Source organism: Myzus persicae, unplaced genomic scaffold (assembly GCF_001856785.1).
Source record: "Myzus persicae strain clone G006 unplaced genomic scaffold, MPER_G0061.0, whole genome shotgun sequence".
Taxonomy (NCBI): domain Eukaryota; kingdom Metazoa; phylum Arthropoda; class Insecta; order Hemiptera; family Aphididae; genus Myzus; species Myzus persicae.
In genome coordinates, this window is record NW_019103878.1 from 409,222 (window position 1) to 431,467 (window position 22,246).

The following is a 22,246-nucleotide window of genomic DNA, read 5'->3' on the forward strand; positions in this document are numbered from 1 at the left end:
ATGGAAGTTTCACTGTGATTAATCATTATACCTACTAGAAATGTTATTACAATGAACAGTTGTTTTTCAACATATTTATTTAAAATAGTTTAGTTAACTAAATAAATAAATAAATAAATATGGACTAAATACTTATCCATATCTCTTTCTATGTGGATAATTGATAAGTCCAAATGTCCGATAGTCTCTATTTTCCCATGATAGAATAATCACGAAATTCGAAGTGCTAGTAATAAAATCCAAGGTGCTAAGTACCCTTGGCACCTCTGTGTTTTGAGCCAATGAATAACAACCTAAAAGCTAAAGGCTACAATAGACTTAACACAGAAAAAGAAAATATTTAAATTTTAAAATTGCCCAATAACTTCATCGAAGAATCAAAAACCACCATTTCACAAAGTATACCTACTTTAAACGTCAACATTAATAAATTATAATAATATCGTTTAAAAGGTACCTACCAAGTACCAAGAGACCAATTACTATAAAGTGTTGAATAACCGGTATATCTTAAGAGTGTTTTTCCAGTTTCAAGGAGTAATATTTAGGCAATTCATATGATATGGACATTTCGGATATTATGTCTATGTGTGAGTAGTAAATAAACATTAGTGTGTGTTTCCGAAAATCGCTGTCACGCCGCGTCGGGCAAGGCAACCACCGCCGGTTTCAACTCTGGCACATGTCAATACATGGAGAAAAATGAAGTATATTCTTGTTTGCATAGCTATAAAAACTACTGAAATAGGTAGTAAGTTAATGAAAAGTAAGTTAACATACTCCTTGAAGTCCGATTAAAATTTCGAAAAAATGGTTGAATTTATTAGCTTCTAGACTATGTTCTTTAGGAATCGCTTTTTTGATTTAAAATTAGATGTACCCAAAATAAGTACAAATATAATGCAATCATTTCATGGTATTTTTGATAAAAATATCTTAATTTAATTTATTTAAAAGGTCTTTTAACATTACTACCTCGATACCTACGACCTACGACCTACCTCATGTACAAGTATAACATGAAACTACTAGTGTGAAATTCAACTATCAAAAATTATAAATATAAGGAAAATTCGAAAATATTTTGTACTGTATACCTGAGCACATATTTAGGGATTTAGGGAGAGGCATGATGAGCTATTGCCCCTCCCCACCCGTATGTAGAAATTTTGGGGAGGAACACTTTCGCAACGTTTTTCGTGTTAAGCCAACTATAACATTATAATAATATAATATAATAATGAACATTTTTTTTTACTTTAATAATTTACCTAGTTATTGTTCTAATTGAATGTTTTGTACAAATGCATAATAATATTTGTAATGAAAAATAAAATATAATATTCTTTAACTTAATAATATTTTGTTATCATGTTCTTTCAATGTTTTATCAATGTTATAACCAAGAGGTCTGATACTTTTCCAGTTTCCATTCCTTAAAATTAATTAATATGACCTCAATTAGGCAGAAATATAATATTATTTAAGTTTATTCATCATTTTTATTGCAAGTGATGTAAGAGTAAGAGTTAGCACATGCATGATGCATGAATAATGCTATTATATTAGCATAGCTATACATGCTTTATAAAATACGAGAGTACCTAAGGTTTATTGCTTTTATACATTTAAATTTAAAGTTTTTATTCGTTTATCACTTATGGGAAAGAGAGGCATTTATCCTTCAAAATTGGCATCCAATTTAACAGAATTAATAAATAATTGTATTCAAAATTATTATATAGTTTTTTAATGAATTATTAATTAGTTATTACTAGGTATCTAAATGTGTATACACTTTTAAAAATTGTGGAACATTACCAGCTATTACAACAGTAACTGTGGATAAGTAATTTTCAACATTATGATGATTAAATTCCATCTATCTTAACAACATGGTAAAGAACAGTTTAATGTATTAGCTCTGCCGTATATTCATGGACAAATTTTAATTAATCCAGAAGAAAAATTAATTTGGTATTGTAAAATGTAATCAATGACTATTTATACTCAGGGCAGGCTGTATTATGTACTATACTAATAATATTTATATTCAAAAATTATTTTTTTACAAGTTTATTTATTTATATTCAAATCAAAGATACAACAAAATCATTGAAAATATTATAGTTATTTAATTCAAAGTACCAACTTGATAAATTAATATTTGTTTACAGTCATAAATACTTTTTTCTATTAATTTAATTGTTTTCATATTTAATATTATGGTATCATAATATAGATAATTACCTAAAATTATATGGGGTAAGAATGTATCTCCAAAAAAAAAAAAAATGTTTAAATTAATACATTTAGTTGGAAAGTAAAATTATAATTATAGTTAGTCAAAACTTCTAATAATATGAAGTAAATTAGTATAAAATTATAGTACTACATTTTATTATTAAGCACAAATAATTAAACTAACACTTTTGTAGTCCATTATCGGCAGGCATTTTTATTTTTAACCAGTTATAATATTATTAAAGGGATTAGATACCAATTGATTTTAAGAAATCAAATACAGGGAATTGTCTAAGTTGTGCATGTGGGTCGTATGTCTTATAAATGTGTAAATGTGTGCGTAGTAAGTGATTATAACATTTAAGTAAAACTAAAGATTGTAAATCGCGGACACTTTGTAATATTATATACATAAAGTATAGCTTAGTAAAGGTATAAGTAATTATAATATAAAAAAGCCTTAAGTATGACCAATTACATAAAAAAAATTAAGTTTAAATACCATTTAGTACATCTAATATGGTACCATAATTATAAAATATATATATATCATAGTAACCAAAGTAATGTTTGGTTGTGACTAATATATAAATTAAAAAATAAGTGTTGACTTATTTGTGTTATTTTTTGATTAACTTCTTAATAGCATTTTTTAGAATAAAATACAATCATAATTTTTATACATATAATAATTTAAGCGCCAAGTAATGTGTGGTTTTAACTGCCAATCTGATAATTTAAAAACTTGGATTATTTTGGCTTGTTAATAAACTATTTATAACATCTTTAATTTATTTTTAAATATAAAATAAATAAAATAAGGTTTAAATCTCATCAATTTTTATAACATAGTATAAACTTTATGTACATACTACTGTAATAGTACAAAGTGACAGAGCAGAGTTTGAAATTAACATTTTTACAAGATTGTACTAAGTGTCTACATTCTGTATTGATAAAAATCTATTTGTGATCTAATCCCCTTAAATAAGGATTATTCATATACTATTATCAATTATTAGTATATACTATATAGAACATAATATGCATTATGAGATTCAATTATATTTATTTATAATACTTCAAATATTAATATGTATACAAAATTCAATATTCACATTCCTAATTTAAAAAAATAATTCAATAATTATTAAGGTTCACAAGAAAATATTTTAGAATGATTTTAAAAAGAGATCAAGTTGTCAATTCTAGTTATACAATCTGATCTAGTAAAAATTCAGTCTCGTTAAAAAAATAAAAAATTTCAATATATGTAATAAATGTATAAAAAAAAGTGGAAACAAAAAAATAAATATCTCTGTTTGCATTATTTTCAATAATCTATATCGTAATCCTCAATCAAGTCCATGAAATGTGTTAACCACATGAATAACTCTTGCACCTTAGTATCGTCAAATTTCTTTATACATACACTGTTAAGATCTTTAAAGCAAATCGATAAACATTTTAACGTATCCTAAAGAAAAAAAATTGTTGAATTTAAATTGTGTAAGTTTTTTTAAATATTTGAAAAATTACCTCTGGCCAAGATAATTGTAAAATTGACATAATTTGATTTGTAAGTTCATCAATAGTAAGAAAATCATTTTCTATGAAATATTGTATCCAAGCTGTTATTTTTTCACTTATAATAGCTTTATGGGAATTAGACTTCTGTGACAGAATATATATGTTACGTTCACATATTATCATTGAAACAGTATACAGATTTTCAGCCAAATATGGATGATAAGCTTTCATCACATCTTTATTTAACAGCTTCGGCATTTGATACGCTGAAACAAAAAATTATTAATATACTATATTAAGGTTTTCAAGAAATTCCAATTCATTGACTGTTGCCATACTCGCTAGTAATACATTATCAATCAGTCTTGTTATTATAAATCGGTATAAATTAAATTCCATTTTATTTTTGTTTTCTAAAATAATTTTAAATTTTTCAGAATATTCTGAAATGTCATCCAAAGATAGTTTATAATTATCAGCCTCAATAATTTTTAAACTAAAAGTCTGAAAAGAATAGTATAAATAATTTATTAGTTATAATCACACTAAATTCGTTCATAAGCATCTACTGCTATGGTAAATTGAAGTCATAGCCAAAATCAGTATGTTTCACTTAAATAACAGTTAAATCGTCTGTAAAAATATAAAAAACAAATGTGTCTATAATGATACTAATATTTTGTATATATTATGGTCAATGATGGGCAAATTAAATAACTTTTTTAATTCCTTAATTAAAGGTTAAATAGAAGAATGTAAGTTAAGTTAAAAATGTCAAAGTACTTTTCTTTTATTTAAATTATAAATATCATGAAAAAATGTTAACTCACTTTATAAATTAAATAAAAGAAAAAATGAAAAAATTTTAACTCATTAAATAAAAAGTAACTCTTTATTTAATAAAAACTTAGTTAAAGTAACTTAACTAACATTTTAATTCGATAATGCCTAGCCTAGATATTAAAGTATGTATTTTAGACAGCATTAAAACTATTACTTATAAGTTATTACATTTTAACGTATATACTGTACATACATAACTAATATTAAAATAAACATATCTGATACTAGTGATACAAAAAATGGTATTACCCTTCATTTTTCACAAAAGGTTTGTAAGCATAATATTAATATTCATTCTTACTACTAATAATTACCGTTTTTATTTAAAATTTATAACACTATTGCAACAAATATAGCACATCTAAATAAGTTTTAAAACGTAAAAATAATTCTAAAATATTAAAATGTTGTATCTTTTAAGTAATTACATAAATGTCAAGCTGAATAGTTATAGTATCGTAGGAAGAGTCTTGTTTATTATCGGCGGTCATCATAACTGCACACATATTTAAAAAAAGATACTTGTCCAAGAACGCACAGTTTTCCCAAAATTATACCGTCCAATACCACACACACTGATATTTATCATTATCAATAACGCAAACGTTTATCTAAAATTACATTATCGTTCAGAACCCCATACCAGTGAAAGTTTATGGATGTAAATTTATTCCATTCTTAACATTAATTTTTTTCATTAAGCAATTTATTATTTCTTACTATATTATTTTGAATCAATAGTAAAAAAAATAAATTTTAGATAACATTAAAATTATAAAATCTTATATATTAAATTATTTATAAAACAATTTATTTAAAACTAATAAATGTTTAATTTTTGTTTAAATTACTTTTACAGCGATTTATCATATATCGATAAATGTTTAATAACAGACAAAATGTGTGCGGTATTGAATGGTGTAATATGTGCGGTTATGAATGATAAGTGTGCAGTTTTGAAAAACACCCCATCGCGGAGTTGTATTTAATTGATAGCTCCACCCCCAGGCAAATTAGCAGTCTTGAATCTGATATTCATAGTTGACATTACTGTCATTACTCTATACTATCTATATATCTCTATATCTTACATATTGTAGGTAAGTTTAGTATGTGATCTATGTATAGAAATAGGTAAATACTTCTTATAATATTATTTAATATTATTTAATATTATATTTTATTATATTATCATGTTAAGTAATATAAAGTCTCTTTAGTTATATTTTATGTGCAATTTTAAGTCGCCTATATATTACAAACATAACTAATTAATTTAAAATTTTTTAAAAATATACTTTTATGAAGTATTCTCTACAATGCACCTAATTTTTACAACAAAAATATTTTTGGCTTTAGGTAATATTTACTTTTAATTGTAAGCAGTATATTATTATTATTATTTATTTTTATTTGAAAGTTTTGTTATGTTAGATAAAAAAATATTCGAGTACAACGGTCAATTGTCCGGAGGTGGGGTGATACATTTAATGAAGTGCGGTGACAAGATGATAACAAATAAATACCATATACCGAAATGAACAGTAAATAGAAATAATTTTCACTTGAACTTCCTTAAATAATTGTGTTCAAAATTATTATCTCAACAAAATTTTATTAAAATAATGTCCTATGTAGAATTGTGTTTGGTTTTACACCATCAATAGATTACATTTTTGTAGCGTTCACCCAGATATTTAGAACTTAAGGACACAAAAATGTAATGCAGTTTTAGCATCATCATGGCCTTGGCCACAATGATGGAATAACGTTAAGTTCACGCACAAAACAAATATTTACTTTTATTTTTTTTTAATAATTGTTTGAGTGACTTTTTTAATTTTCTTAATAAAATATACTTGCATTCAACTCTATCAATAGTTCATTTTCCGGAATAAACAAATCTTCATCAGGCTCATCACAATGAGTAGGCATCAATAATTCACGAAGATTATTTCCATCTTCATTAATACTACCAGTTTTCAAATTTGTTTTCAATTCAGTACTAATGTAAGTGATGAACATATCTGTTAACAAAATTATTGATAAGAGTTAATTTGCAATGATACAAATAAAATACAAAATATTACTTTTGATATTTATATGATTTTTGACCCAATCTGTTACTAGTGCTTTAAATTTACGAACTGTAACAGCAATACAAAAAGGCAAGGAACCGGGGTTCACAGATTCAGAATCTAATAATTCTTGAATTGAGTTGGGAATATTGTTTTTGGAAAAATGATCAACGTACTGTTGAATAGAGGAACTCAAAAATAAACTACACTTGGCAACATCATTTTCGTCGACTTTAAACAATGCATCCTGTAAAAATTAGTTCTTAATTATTTAGTAATGTCTAATATACATAATGATTAACAAAATATTAATTTTATTCACTGTATTTTCGGTGATATGTTCTTTGAATTTTTCACACACAATATCAACAAAATGATTCTTTACAGCAGCCATACCCTTGTTTTGAATTTTTTTGGTGCATGAAGAAGCAATTCGTTTAGCAATGAAATCAACTGTTGCTAATACAGATGAAGAATGATTTTCAAAGAAATGTGATTCTAATTCTAACTAAAATTAAAATTAAAATTATATTTATCTTAATTTTCTTTTTTTTGTTAACTGTATATTTACTTCTATCTGATGATTTTGATTCATTTTTCGACTGGGTAAACTAACTGTAGGCGATAAAAATTTTATCTTTTTATTGTTAACTTTACTTTCTAATACAGTACGATAATTATTTAGTTGCGGACAATAGTGATAAATTTGCTTCGTATTTACTATAATACCATTTTTTAATTCTTTTACAAAATGTTCAAAAAGACCTGAAACATCATAAAGCATAAAATACATTACATAACAATTACAATAGCAATAATATGTATAATATAATAGATTACTTTTATCAAAACATCTTTTTGAGTCATCAAATAGTGCATGGGGTTCAACATTTATGTGTTCAATTAAACAATTAAACTGTAACCTCAACATTAGTATAGAACCAGTTATATCAGAATTTAACATACACAGAGAATAAATCAAAATTAGTACATCTTTATAAAAAGGAGTTGTGATTGAAATCCGATCCACTTGATACAAGTATTCAATTATCCATGAAGTTGTTAATACAATTTCACTATGTCCACGTTTAAGAGCACAACGTAATTTAGCAAGTAAATTTATCGGAGGTAAAGCCTATATATTAAACATAATATTAAGATTAAAGTATAAATATAATATTACAATATACAAATTACCTTTGATCGTACTTCCCATAAATATTCTTTTAGAGCTGGATTTAAAACATCATAATCTTTGTACGGATTATATAACGCAAACGCCAAAAATTTGGCCAACAATCTTAAAGTATCAACATAAAAAAAGAAGGTTTGTTGATAAATTGCGCCTTGAAAATATAAATGTTTCTTTTTAGCAATTTGTATTTTTATAAATTTAATGGTACACACCTTCTTGTAGTTCAGAAGCCCATTCCATTGTATTTAATACATCGATTCGGTGAACCAAAGTGTCTATTAAATGTTTACAAAATATGCCATCGCCCAACAACATAATGGTGAATTCTTTAAAAAACATTTGCATACCAGGAAATTCATTTGCTGGATCAACACTATATCCACTTGTATAATCTCGTTTAGTAATTCGCTGGTGGAGTAATTCTAACTTTGAAGCAGATAACTCTTTTATAGTTTTATTTTTATAGACATTCTAAAAATATATAAGTCAAAATATTAAACAATGATACATTATATTTAGATGGACAAAAATGTACTATTGATGAATTAGTATGAAAAAGATAACCTTTGATTCTTCAAATGTTGAATTTATCAATTGAGCAACAAATAATTTAGCAAATTTACTCATATTAACAGAATTATTGTTTTCATTAAGCATTTTCTTAATATGTTCAAATTTCTTAGAATCTAGTTCATACTGGTTTTCGTTTTGTTTCCAATTTTCTAGTAAATCATAAAATGCATCTCTTTGGGTTTTGAAAGCATGAAACATTTTTATTGATGGAAAACAATCTTTGGCATCTTGTTCACCATCAAATTTAACCATATCTTTTGATATACTTGAATTTAAAGACTTTACATCATCATTTATGTTCTGAAAATAAAATAATAGCTCACAATATTTATATACATCTTAAATTCAAGTATTCATTAATATAATATTGTTATATATATATTTACTAACTGATGTGTTAAATTTACTCTCGAATGTTTTAGCCAATTCTGGTACATATAAGTTGATGACTTTCTGTTTTAAAATTAGATTAATTATTGGTTTTTCCAAATAACTTAAAATTGAAACTAATTGTTCTATAGTTTTTGAAGCAAAATAATGACAATCATCAGATGATTTGAAATACGTATTATTTGGACTAAAACTGTCATCATTCAATTTTATTTCATGATTTTTCACTGCAAGAAGTGTAAATACATAACCCAATTCATGAAACAAATTACATAATATATTAGAATTTATCATCGCAGCATACAGACTTCCCAATATATCCAAACTCCTTCGTTCTTTCTTAGTGGTATCTGAAAAATTAAACACATAATAACTTTTACTTGTTTAAATATTAATGAAGATTTACAATCAATAAACGTATAGTTTTGAAATCCTTAACTTTTATTATAAATATTTAATAATGTGTATTTTTCTTCTGTAATGAAAGAACAGATTCAAATTTAAATAGTTCCTAAATTATTGAAACAGCTGTTTTTCTTTAAACTAGACACTCAATATATTAGTACACTCATTAAAAAAACCTTAGAAAAAATATGTTTTTAATTTATTTTAATAAGTGATTATGTTTGATTTAATAATGTGTAAGAATATAATCTGTTTACAATTCATTGATGAAACCATTTCAAACAGTTCTACATTCTATAAAAATGAAAATATTTTAAACTATTTTATATTTAAATAAACTATAAAAATTATTTTACAAAATTAACAACTTACCAATTATTTTTGTTTTGTTCATTTTTGAAGTCACCGAATGTATTTGAACTGTCTTTTTGCCTTGATTGTTGGAACCTTTTGTTGTGGATACTTTAGGTATTATACGTTTCACCATCGGTGATTCAACTTCTGGCACATTAAAGGCGTTGTTTATAACAGTCTCATTCTCATCTGGCTGATTTACATACCTAATAAAATAGATATATTTTTAATAAACATAATTATAGTTCAGTTCTATAATAAAAATGAATATAACCATTTACTTACTGCATAGTCTTATTATGAACAAAATCAATCACATAAAATGTAAATTCTATTTTTCCAACACCATGACGAATGTTCTATATTACATAAATTATAAATGAATACATTTTCTGAAAATAACTTAATTACATATTATGATATACATGGAAAGTGGGTCTAGTGGCACATGATTAATACTGTTACATGGAGTAAAATGTATTTATTCCAATATTTAAGCGCAAAAATAGCTATGACCATTATTTAATCAACTACATACATTTTAATTTTAAGATACAAACAACAGCATATTTTGCTTACTCAAAAAAGAGGTATAACAGACATAAATATAACAATAAATTATTATAATTTATCATACAAAAAAAATTTCCACTCTTTATTGCAATTTATGCTGATACTGACTCTAAATGACCTAAGGCTTTAGTGACCAAATCCAGTTGGATTTCCATGTAGTGCTCCACTACATTCCATAACTGATTTAGGTCACACTATTAAATATTTCTAAAACAAGCATACTTTTTGTGCCTATCTTTATTCATTATATTTACATAGGTAGGTATATGGTTTTTTAAATTGATAGTATAAAACTGTTGTCGTGTATTTTACATTCAAGTGAAATATTAGGTACTTACATTGATAGTATATATAAAATATATTATAATATTTAATAACTTAGAAATTATTAATTATCATTATAGTCAAAAAATACTAAAAGAAATCTTGCTAGTGATATTGAAGAAAAGATGTCAAATTCAAAATCAGGTTAAAGTAGGTACCCTGGTAATAACATAATAAGGGTAAAAAAATAATAATTATATAAATATTTTAATATGTTATGCAATTGACTACAGTGTTTTAATAATAAAATTGTTGTTCTAAACATAAACTTTTTTTATAATTTGACTACCCAATGTACCTCCTTAATATTAATTATTCTTTATATGAAATGTAAATTTATTAGTTTAATAATTCAGTTAGTTATTAATTTATTAAGCTTAATTGTTTTCATATTATCATTAAGTTATTGAAGTTTATAAATACCTCGATAAATACTTAGATAAGAACAAAATACTAACAATATAGTTTGTATTAGTTACAACAGTTATATGATTATACATTTTAATTGCACTATCAATGTACCCAATATGTTAACTTGAATATAGAATACACAATAACAATTTTATGGTTAACAATTTGAAAAATGATATATGTACTTAAAATAACCCTGCTACACAAATATTTAATATTGTGACCTAAATCAATAATGGAACACAGTGAACATGAACACTACAGGGTCTTACTTGATTTGTGGACTTGTTCCCCAGCTCAGTTAGGGTTTGTAAATAGGTATCCTTAATACATCAACATATCAGTGGATTTTGTTAATGCTACATTGCTACAGTAGTGTTTTATACAATTTTAAGTTGTATGGTCACCTTATGGTTGGTCAACTTTGATCACCAATGCACACATAAATCAAAATATATTAATCACTGTTGTACAAAAACAAATGGGCTGATTCCAAGAATACTTATGTATGAAATCTTGACTGGAAATACGTGATTTATTACAAGACTGACGAAGAAGGTTAGATGTATTGTTTATATATATATTACATTGTATATATTTAATTTCTAACAGTCATTTTAGTTAATACATTTAATTAAGTGGTTAAGTATTTTATATCATTCATTAAGAACTATTAAAGTTGTTTTTCTAGGTTTGTTAGAAAATTAGGAAATGTGCCACATAGTAATTTTGTCGTTTAACCATCGATATATAAATTCATCAAGAATGTAAGATTTCTAAAAGTATTAAATTATAAGCTTACACATTCTTCAAATGATCTAATTTTTTCCAAAATTTCATTTGTATTTATGTTTTCTTCCAATACATTGTTCATTAAACTTGCACACCGAACTTCAGATTTAGACATATACTTTTGCATGGTTGGTTAATGGTATCTATAATCTTCATAAATCTAAAAAAATAGAATAGATATATCTTTATTATTAAACAAAAACATAATTTTAAACACTCGTTATAAAATTAACAAAGCGAAATAATGTTTTGTAATTTAACATAATATATTAAATACCCAAATGGAGTGCCTCAATTGGGAATGGGAGCTAAAGTCCGCAGACTCCAGTGAGCAGTGTAGGGTTCTCGTGGGTCAGTACAATACAAAGTGTTTTGCAACAGCTTCACATTGACTTGAAGTGAATAGTGTGGATAAATTCTTCAGAGTTGGTGTTGTACCTAGACTCAACTAGAGGCATTTTTTGGGAGGGAGGAGGGCTAGAATTATAACAGCTGCAATAAACTGGGGCGAGGGAGGGGTGATAAGTTTCTATCGATCTAATTGAGCTAATGGTGTTGTGAATAGAATGAATGATCCTACCTCGTAAAAACACTTAGTTCAGGAAACAAGCAACATTATAATAATTATGACATGTGGAATAAAGAGAAAAAACATGTTATAGACATGAAACTTGCTTTAGTTTTTGGAACATGGGCTTTTGTTCAGCCTTACCAGTAGTTGAAAAAATAGTGAATTATAAACTCAGTATAGTATAGCTACCTACAATAAATAAGATTGATTGATAAAGGACTGTAAGAAAATCTTTTTTTCAAAAAATTAATTTAACGAATAGCGATAATTTAGGGCTTACATTCATAAAAGTCTAATACTATACTCGCACCATTGAGAGAGATCTACTCATTGGTATCCAAATTACTGAGCTTCAGATTTTGTACTCAAATTTCTCCTACTCTAGACGGCAGGTTTAGTGATGGAAAAGAGCTGGATCGTACGAGTTTTGGTAGCCGCCCAGTAGCACTCTCTCAGCGGCACAAGTATAGCAATAAAGGAGTTCAAGTAAAAAAATATGGAATAATTTTCTGAACAACGGAGGCCAAATGGATTAACATAATGTTTTTAATTGAAGAGGAAGAAAAGATATAAGAGGAAAATTTTCATTTTTATTATAATTGATAAGGTATTTTAGAAAATATATCTAGGTAATAGCATGACATGAATCATACTAAGTGACATATTGCTAGGATAGGAAAATCACAAGCATTTGAATTAAAAATTGGCAACTACAGTATTCAAGAAACAATGAATGTTAATAGTAGCCAATGGAAGACACTTAGAATTATAGGTAAGAACAATTTTATTTTACCCATACAAATATTTAATAAAGGTACATGGAAATCAACAGAAGGTGTAAATGTAAATCAGATTGATCATGGAATTGTTGAATGACAGATTTAAAAATTGGAGAAATCAACAATACGTTTTTAGAAAATGCAGATAATATGGTCTTTCTAAGGAAAAATAAGAACAAAAAGAAAAGTTAGAGCACAAAACTTAAAGAAGCGATAAAAAGTAACTATCTATATTAACATAAATGAAAAATAGTACATGTTAATTAGTAGGAGAGAGGAGGGTAGACAAGTCAAAGAGATTTTTGAACGGGAAAAAACTGCGTAGAGTATGGCAGAAGAACGAGTTGGATGGAAAAAATATGTTTGTATATTTGGACTAAATGGCCGTAAATAAGTAACACATTTGACTTCAAAGACTTACCAAAATGAACAAATTATAAACGCTTCTAGTAGACAGTCAACAAACCACATAAAAAAATCGAAATTACATAATAATGTTTAAGATTCATATTTAATAGAAATTTTTATTTTTAAATAAATAAATAAGCAATATATTAAATAACAAATATTATTATTTTAGCGTAATAATGATAATAATAATGTATTACAGTCGTGATAATAACGATGGATAAATAACGGTGATAACGAAATAATTTTACCGCCAAAACGATGAAAACCACTGCGGTTCTTTGTTTATCACTTTGTTCCGAACACGCTGATCGAGAACGTTTACAGAACCGTTATCAGTAAAGACGTCTTGCCACAACACTATCAGCCTCACAATAATGTTTGCCGCCAGTGTTTTTTGTTTGTTTGTCACTACTATCAGCAACCGATTCGCACGTTTTCCAAGCAACGCATTTTATTGTTGCCATTCTCTCAATCAAATGTGTATACAACAGCGACTCTGAACCGTTTAAGGAATCCGCAGCTCTCACCATCTGAAATATGTGGATGACAGTCAGTAGTACCGAAACAGTCGAATTAACATTGTACAAAACGCTGACGATCTGGGCATTCTATTGATTTCATTCTCACAGCACCATTATTATAGTAAGTGCATCATTAAATCGTGTTGCTTGCCAATTATTCCTTACAATAACGTGATTTTAACGGTGCGTATATTTACTTTTTCTATAGGTATATTTTTTTTGTTCGGTATGTCTTCCAGTAGTATGAATAGTTGTAACGATAGCCGTATGGATAGTTGTAATGATAGCCGTATGGATAGTTGTATAGATAGTAAAAAAATGATAGTTTGTAAAAAATCTCCAAGCGAATTTGGTGATGAGGATTCCCGTAATATTTCACCTGAAGATACCACTGATCAAGGTAAATAAAATGCATGCATCAAATTTATTATTTGTTAATTTTTGATTATTATTTTTTAGATTCAAAAGAAAACTTTGATTTATTCGCTTACAGTATTTGGAAATGTATGAAAAGAATAAATTCAAACTTGAACTTTTTAGCACAAAAATTTAATGATGTAGAATCTGAAATAGTGCCATCATCAACATTGGACTATGACCATTTTTTATTAATGTTTCCATTAAAAGAATTAAAAGATGTCATTGAACTTGAATCAAGGCTAGCAGATGATAGTTCAGATTTTACTCAAAAGTTTGTAAGTTCTTTTATCATTTATTTATATTATTATTTGTATAATATAGTTGTTGCATAGCAATACACAAAATGTTGGCTAAAGGCGGCGCAGAGCATTACAACTGTACAAGCTATTTGATATTTTTTCCATCTGACACTGTTTTAGAGTAGTAATTTATAATAGGTACTGTGTTTTTAATAATCAACCAATGAATTAAAAATAAAGGTACTTCGATTTGTTTTTCCTTAAATGATCACAGCATTTGTATCAATTGTTAGTGGTCAATTTAGAAGGAACTAAAAAAGTTTTCCATTTGATTAAAACCTACCAAGACGTAAAGAAAAAAAATATGATAAAAATGATTTATAACTAAGCTAATATTATTTTACATATTATATTAGATCTTAATGTATTTTATATTACATTAATTTTATTTTAAAATGTTTATTGTTCACAGGTTTCATACATCACTCCTGTAGATGCTGGCCATACTATGCAATTAAAAAACTTTGTTAGAACAATGTTACGTACATTGTTTACGTATTGTTTAGCAGGCAAATTTTCTTGGCGTGGATTTCGAGGAAATTTTCAAATTGAACATTTAAAAACCATCAAACTTATTTTTGGTATGTACCTTTGTACTTTGTGATAAGAAATATCCTTCTTATTCAAATATTGAAAAAAATGCTCTTTATAAGTTTATGTATTGTTAAGTATTATTTATTTAGATATATCAAAAAAAAAATTCAAAAATGCTGCAAAGCCAACTGTTGATTTGTACATCAAGGAATGGATCAGATATGCTAAACAGCGCCGTCATCAATTAAAAAAAATTAATGATTTCTAAACTTGTACAACTAAATACTATTTTATTATTTTTAAGTTATATATATTTTTCTAAATATTTGGCATATAAATTAATTTTAGGAATTACGATAAGTTTTAAATTAAATTTTTGGATTAATTTACTAATGCTGTCATTAGTGTTGGTACATCAAAACTATCATTATGTGTCTGCAACAGGCTTTGTTTGCTTCCATATATTAGGTAACTTTAATTTTTGTTAATTATTTATTAAAAAAATATGTATAGACACTTAAGACATAACATGTACCTCTATTTATTTAAAACATGTTTTAATGAACCTTTAGTATGAAAAACTGCCTGCTAAGAAATATAAGTTGTCTTGTAATAAAACCGTTTCTAAGCTAAAATTATTGACTCATCTCTTATTTTATTAACTTAATTTTATTGAAAAAGAATATAATATATTAATTCATTATGTATGTGTGCTAATGAAGTAGTGATTATTACTATTAAAATGTATTTTAATAAATAATGTATCCAGCGATAGAACAAGCTAAGTAACAAAAATATAGCGGTGGCACGACAATGTATCTCAAAGCAGGAGTTTCCCAAGAAAAATTGAAACAAAAATGATTGATGTAAAAAATTGGTGATATCACAACAAAACACTTCATCAAACTACATGTAAAAAACATATCTTTACGCACTATAAAGATGTAATATCATAAATGAATGCTAAGTAAATAAAATTAAAATACACTTATTTTGTTTCAAAAATGTATTTACTTGGTGGTGAGAAATTATTTTGAGTATAAATGTCCATTAAAATATTTTAAATTAAGATGAACTTCTAATGCTTTTTGTATATTTTGCTTGTGTTATTTTGTTTGCCACATTGCATGAAATATATAATTTCTCGCCAGGTAAATTAATTATTGAAACAAAATAAAAATATGTGTATTTTAATTCAATTTATTTAGTATTTATTTATGATATCACATCTGTATAGTGCTTACAGATCCGTTTTTTTTTTTACTTTCCTATTTTAAACATAGTTTGACCAAGTGTTCCTTTTTTGTGATAATATACAATATTGTACACAAATTACTTATGATTGTAGTACCCTCTTAAGTCTGCTTTAATATTGTGAATATTTTTTTTATGATTATTAAGGACCGGTTTTTATTCAAATCCATGTATTCTTCAACAATTCACATAGAATTATTTTGATTCAAAATGCTCAAATCTTATATTGTGTAGATTGGTTACATTTTATTTTTGCATATTCGAGTATTAATGACTGTAAATTACATATTTCTATAAAATAATTTGAATAAAATTTACATTTTTTATAAAAAGTTGATGAATTTTTATTATTTTTCGCTCGTTTTACAAAATGCATTTTCTAAAATAAATCTTTTATGTAAAGTGACAATCGCAGAAATTTCAAATTATGATTTATGTTCCAAAATTGGTATTTCATTTTCCAGGAATAATACTGATGTATAAATTGTATTTTATTTCTGCATGACATGTTTTGTAATTTTTTTAACTTGCAATGAAAATGTTTTTGAAATTTTAAGTGAATATTTAACAAAAATGTTTGCATAAAAATCCAGGCTTTATTTATTGTATTACATTATTATTTCAAAACAAGTCAAATATATATTATTATATGACTTAAGTTGTAAGTATACTTCAGCCACTATTAAAATACAACATGATTGCTATGATAATATTATACCAGGGAATTCACCCTTTTGCTTGCTGATCATACCAATTTTATTTTGACGACTTCCATAGATGTTTTCTACTTCAATAGTCACAACAATTAGATTTTCTATAAACTATTTAAATTGTATGTACAATTGCATTATGACAAATCTTGTACTGTGCATATTTTTAAGTTGTTGCAGTATTCACGAGTACTAATGAATTCCTACTTGTTAGTTATTACTTACACATTTACACAACCTAGAAAATTGCTTATATTGAATAATTTAACTCCTTATAAACAGTTTGTACATCAATATTAAACCTTGCATTGACTAACCTAGTTATCCGATAAGTTAATAAAAAAAACAACCAAATTCATCTCAAAGTTACATGAAATCAAATTTTTTTTACTTTTAAATACATTTTTTTAGTTAAATATAATTAACATTTAAAATTTCTTAATGTTTAAAAGTTAATTTTTACAAATGTAGAAAGGATTTTTGGCTATTTTGTCGTATGCGCTCTAGGTTTTTGCAACTCAACAGCAATATTTAGCGTATAGTTACAATAATAATAACTAAAAATTGTGTATAAATTAAAATGTAAATGATTTATGTGATGGTAGTATAATCTTACGTACTAATGTATATTACCTAGTCAGCCACGATATCTAGGGTTAATGGTTGTAATAACAATAAAAATAATAAATAAATGTTATATATTATGTTAAAAATTGTTTTATAATAATAGGTACCTACCCTATATTATATATATAAAAAAATCTTATGCCACTTTACCGAAGCTTATTATAATAATAATGATAATAATAATAAATAATAATAGTATATAAATTAAAATGTAAATAATATATTCATATAAATAGTATACAATATTTATTTTATTTTTAATATTATATAATTTGTAAAATAAATTATTTATACTTAGTTAATCACCAATATAATGCCACTGTAGATTTTTATCCTGGGATTTTTGATACCATGTGCAAACATCTGATTGGGCATAGGGGCCCCACTTAAATCTGCTATTGTCATTACCATTAATAAAGCTGTTACATTAATTTAATTGCAAATGAGTAATCAATAATATACAGCTTTGAAAAGAAGATACCCATTACCTACCCACTATTATGCTATATTATTAGGTATTTGTAATTATTTTCTTTTAACTTTACCTATATAGCTTCAGAGTTACTTATGATAAAATATGTATTTTATGTCTATATCACTATATAGAATAGTGAATCTATTGACTTTTTAACCAATTTCAGATTCTGATTGAAGCAATGAATGTATTGATTTCACAATGATGTGTGTTTTTATATTTTTTTATTTTTGTGTCTGTCATCACACGGTTTGGTAGCAGTAAAAGTTCTTTGATTTTCTTCAACAACAAATTTTCTAGAAGGAAAGTGAATCCAGTTGGTGTATTCGAGAGATCAAAATTTTAAATTTCTAACAGTTTTCAAAAGCGACAGGAAAAACAAACAACAATTTAAGGAAAAACGGGAATTTTTACGCAAAACCAGTTTTTGAAAAATCGATTATGGTCTTATGTGTAACTCTAAAAAACATAACTATTAATGCATGACGTTTTTACTGAATATTTGCATTCACATTTAATATACACCATCAAATTTTCAAAATACTTTGACTCGTGAAATTTTTTATTAATGTTCATTTTCTTTTTTTCGTATATACTCGGCCTCAGCTTATAATAATATAATATTAATGTAATTTATATTGAATATGAATTGTTATTAAAATTTATAACGACTGTGTTTCAGATTTTTGTTAGTAGGTCTTAATTTTGTTGCGCAAAACAAGAATTGTCTTAGGATTGGGCCACAATTAGTGGTACCTAATATAAAAGAGAATTATTTGGACATAGGCCCGATTAGGAGAGCTTGTGGGGCTTAATGCCTTAATCCCATAGTTTTTTAATCATATTTTAGTTTAAAATATCAAGTATCAAGGTCTGTGTTGCTGATATCATTTTAGCCCTCCCGGAAAAAATTCGCTAGTTGCGTCTATGCAGTTGGGCAATCCTCAACCGAAATACCAAACGATGAACAGTAGATAAGCATTGAAAATATGTGTTATTTACACACTGAGTTTCCAAACTGTTAGAAGTCGATGGGAAGCATATTATAAGATTTGTAAATCCTACAAGTTCTGGACCCATTTATTTTTAACTAAAAAAAAAATTCTCTATTATGCTAATGAATAATGGCAGTAGTAGACTCAGAATACCGTTTTATTCACATTAATGTTTGTGCATACAGCTACGAAAGAGAAATATAACATTATTACTAATTAGTTGTTTTGGAATACATTTTTAATTCATTTTTCAAAAAGTAACTTTATTTATAATGCAGAACTTTAGAATAAAAAAGTAACGGAACGTAATAAAATAATGCCAATGCCCAATATAACCTATTATATAATATTATACTATTGTATCCAGAATAGGTAAATTTATTTTTTAGTTATATGTAAAAATGTGAAATTATTCAGGTATAAATGTGTAATACCTCTTCAAAATATAAAACCCTTATAGACTTATAGTATATTGTAAATTTGAATACTTATAGGTATAGTTATAGGTAATTATGTTAATATTAATTTTAGATTCTGAAGGAAGCGATGAATGTATTAATTTTACAATGATGTGTTGTTTTTATTTTTTTTATTTGTGTCTGTATGCATAATACATGGGTATAGTCGAAATAATACTTCGATTTTCAACTTCAGTATCTTTTTTGAAGGAAAAGTGAATCTAGTAACTAGTTGTTATTTTAAGGGGTCAAAATTGAAAAGTCGCAGAAGTTTTCAATAATAGTTAGTACTACTCATAAATAGTTTATTCTTTAACCAAAAAATCTAAAAATATATTAACACAGTTTTTTTATAGATTTTAGTTCAAATTTGAACGAAATTAGATATTTAAATAAAGAATAACAAGTTGAGTAATTTTTTTCTAATTTAAAAATATTATTCGTGGGTACTTGAAACTTTTGCAGTATTATTATATTTTATAAACACAATGCAATAACATTTTCGAATTGAATGTTTTCGGCAAAGAATAATGCAATCTACTGTAACATCTGTAACCGCATTACTAATAGTAAAATGTCTTTAGTACCTATAACAATGATATCAAAAAAATATAAAATAATACACTATTACTTAGTAATAATGTAATATAGACTAACACACCGTCTCCGCTCAGAATAGTTGTTTCATATAGATACAATATGCAATGTCGCAATGATTAATCGTTGTATTCAAAATGAACACGTTCATTATTCCTTAGCTACCTTACTTAAGTACCTACTACACTGTAACTATAAGTGCCTACTGTAACTTGTAAGCGATGGGCCGTGTGTCCACTGTCCACTTGCCCCCAGTGTATTTGAGACAGTGTTCAAGACGGTAAGATCTACTTTTAACTTAGGTAACCACCGAACCATTAATTTTTAGTGCTGAATAAAGAATAAACTCGTTAAATTAATGTCTAAGAAGTGTCTAGTTATTTTACCGCCAGCTAACAGTACTTCAGAGTTCAGAGCTTCTTGTCCGACTTCGTATTTATATTATTGTTAAGGTACTAAATTATTATTTTTTTTGTTTTCCTCGATGTTTATTTTATTATACTTATTATTAGGTATATAGTTATACACTTATATCTACCTCCAGTATTGTATTGGTAAATACATTTATTGATATACGCACTAATAAAATATGTAGGTATATACCCTAAACAATTTTTTATTGCTACGCTCAAAAAAACTAAAAAAAACTGGCTTAGGATTTTAAATTTTTTTATCATCGAATTCTTAATAAAAAAAAACATTTTAATTATTTCTTATCAAGGGAAGAACCTTTAGAATCGTAGTAGAAAAGCCATTGTAACATTTTTGGGGTGATTTTCGTTTTCGTGTATGGCAACTCATCTTAATTTAAATAATACAAATGAATAAATAGGTAATATAAGTGTTTATACATTAACAAACTACATGAGTGTAATTATTGCAAGCTATTGCCAATAATGTTACCACAAAATAATGACCACTCAGTGTCGTATATTGTAGACAGTCGTCCTTATAATTATTTTACTTAGGTGGGAATATTTTTAGCAATTAAGATTTTAGGATAGGTCAAGCCTGTGAAGCCAAATGGGCTGAGGTGACAAAATTACATAGATATAAGAAGACCCCACGGGCAGGAAAGGAGGAGTCCCCGTCGTCGCTGGGTGTGTTGTCGAGAGAGTGCCATCGACGTTCACACGGATGAGGTGACGATCACTGTACGGACAACCATTTGTTTATTTTGTTTTAAAGAATAAAAGTGTTTCCGACCCAAAAATTGTATATGTTTTATTTTGAGTAGTCGCAATTTGCCGTACTCCTTGAATCTAATCTGTAACCGATTAATTTATGCTCGTTGAGGATTTAAGGTTTGAACGATGAAGGTAATCTTACGTTATTGTATTCTTTCAATCTAATCTGTAACTGGTTCATTTATGGTCTTTTGGCGCCTCAAACGTCTCTAGAGGTATACCATTGAAAAGTGGGTATACGACACTCAGTTTTTAAAATGTAAGTAAAGTAGGACTTAGGAGTGAGTAATAAGTCTAATTCTTAGAATATAAAAATTAAAACGAACACTAGTGGTCAAGATACACTGTACGGGTTATATATTTTACACATTTGTAGTATCTTAAAAGTTTAATACTTAAATTTTGGAAAATGTTAAATGTTTTTTTAACTTACTTTGATACAACCAACGAGCAGTCGGTCCTTATTGTCAAACGATATGCTGCAAACGCATAGCAAAATTCCAGATGGAAAATACCCATTATTACAATTACAATAATTTATAAATACATTGTTTTTAATAATCAACCATTCAATTGGCCAGTGCCAGATTAACATTTAATAGCTTCAGTGGTTACCGAGATGCAAACATAAAATACGTAAGACATAAAATACTGTCGTGTGGCTGTGGCTCATGAGATGTCAAGCATATTAAGTAG

General features: G+C 26.3%; 2 protein-coding genes across 5 annotated transcripts; one reads left to right on the forward strand and one right to left on the reverse strand.

Annotated features, from left to right (window-relative positions):
• Positions 1-3,350: 3,350 nt before the first annotated feature.
• LOC111035798 (codanin-1) lies at positions 3,351-13,608 on the reverse strand. 3 transcript variants are annotated; one of them, XM_022317575.1, is made up of 16 exons: positions 13,484-13,608; positions 11,723-11,872; positions 9,898-9,971; positions 9,631-9,818; positions 8,854-9,203; positions 8,455-8,763; positions 8,103-8,361; positions 7,893-8,041; positions 7,536-7,830; positions 7,267-7,460; positions 7,018-7,203; positions 6,708-6,942; positions 6,481-6,644; positions 4,113-4,278; positions 3,784-4,040; positions 3,578-3,721 (listed from the first exon to the last, which is right to left on the reverse strand). In XM_022317575.1, the coding sequence occupies exons 2-16, from the start codon at positions 11,837-11,839 to the stop codon at positions 3,578-3,580; spliced, it is 3,087 nt and encodes a 1,028-aa protein (XP_022173267.1). In that variant the 5' UTR covers positions 11,840-11,872; positions 13,484-13,608. The 3 variants fall into 3 exon arrangements, with proteins under 3 accessions (XP_022173268.1, XP_022173267.1, XP_022173269.1); XM_022317576.1 differs by lacking the exon at positions 13,484-13,608 and having other exon boundaries at positions 3,351-3,721; positions 11,723-11,839; XM_022317577.1 differs by lacking the exons at positions 3,578-3,721; positions 4,113-4,278 and having other exon boundaries at positions 3,907-4,040.
• A 230-nt stretch (positions 13,609-13,838) lies between these two features.
• On the forward strand, positions 13,839-16,833 carry LOC111035805. Of its 2 annotated transcripts, none has more exons than XM_022317586.1 (5): positions 13,839-14,115; positions 14,203-14,394; positions 14,454-14,689; positions 15,126-15,294; positions 15,383-15,413. In XM_022317586.1, exons 2-5 carry the CDS (start codon positions 14,223-14,225, stop codon positions 15,394-15,396), a joined length of 591 nt encoding a protein of 196 aa, XP_022173278.1. In that variant the 5' UTR covers positions 13,839-14,115; positions 14,203-14,222; the 3' UTR covers positions 15,397-15,413. The 2 variants fall into 2 exon arrangements, with proteins under 2 accessions (XP_022173278.1, XP_022173277.1); XM_022317585.1 differs by having other exon boundaries at positions 13,840-14,115; positions 15,397-16,833.
• Positions 16,834-22,246: the final 5,413 nt, after the last annotated feature.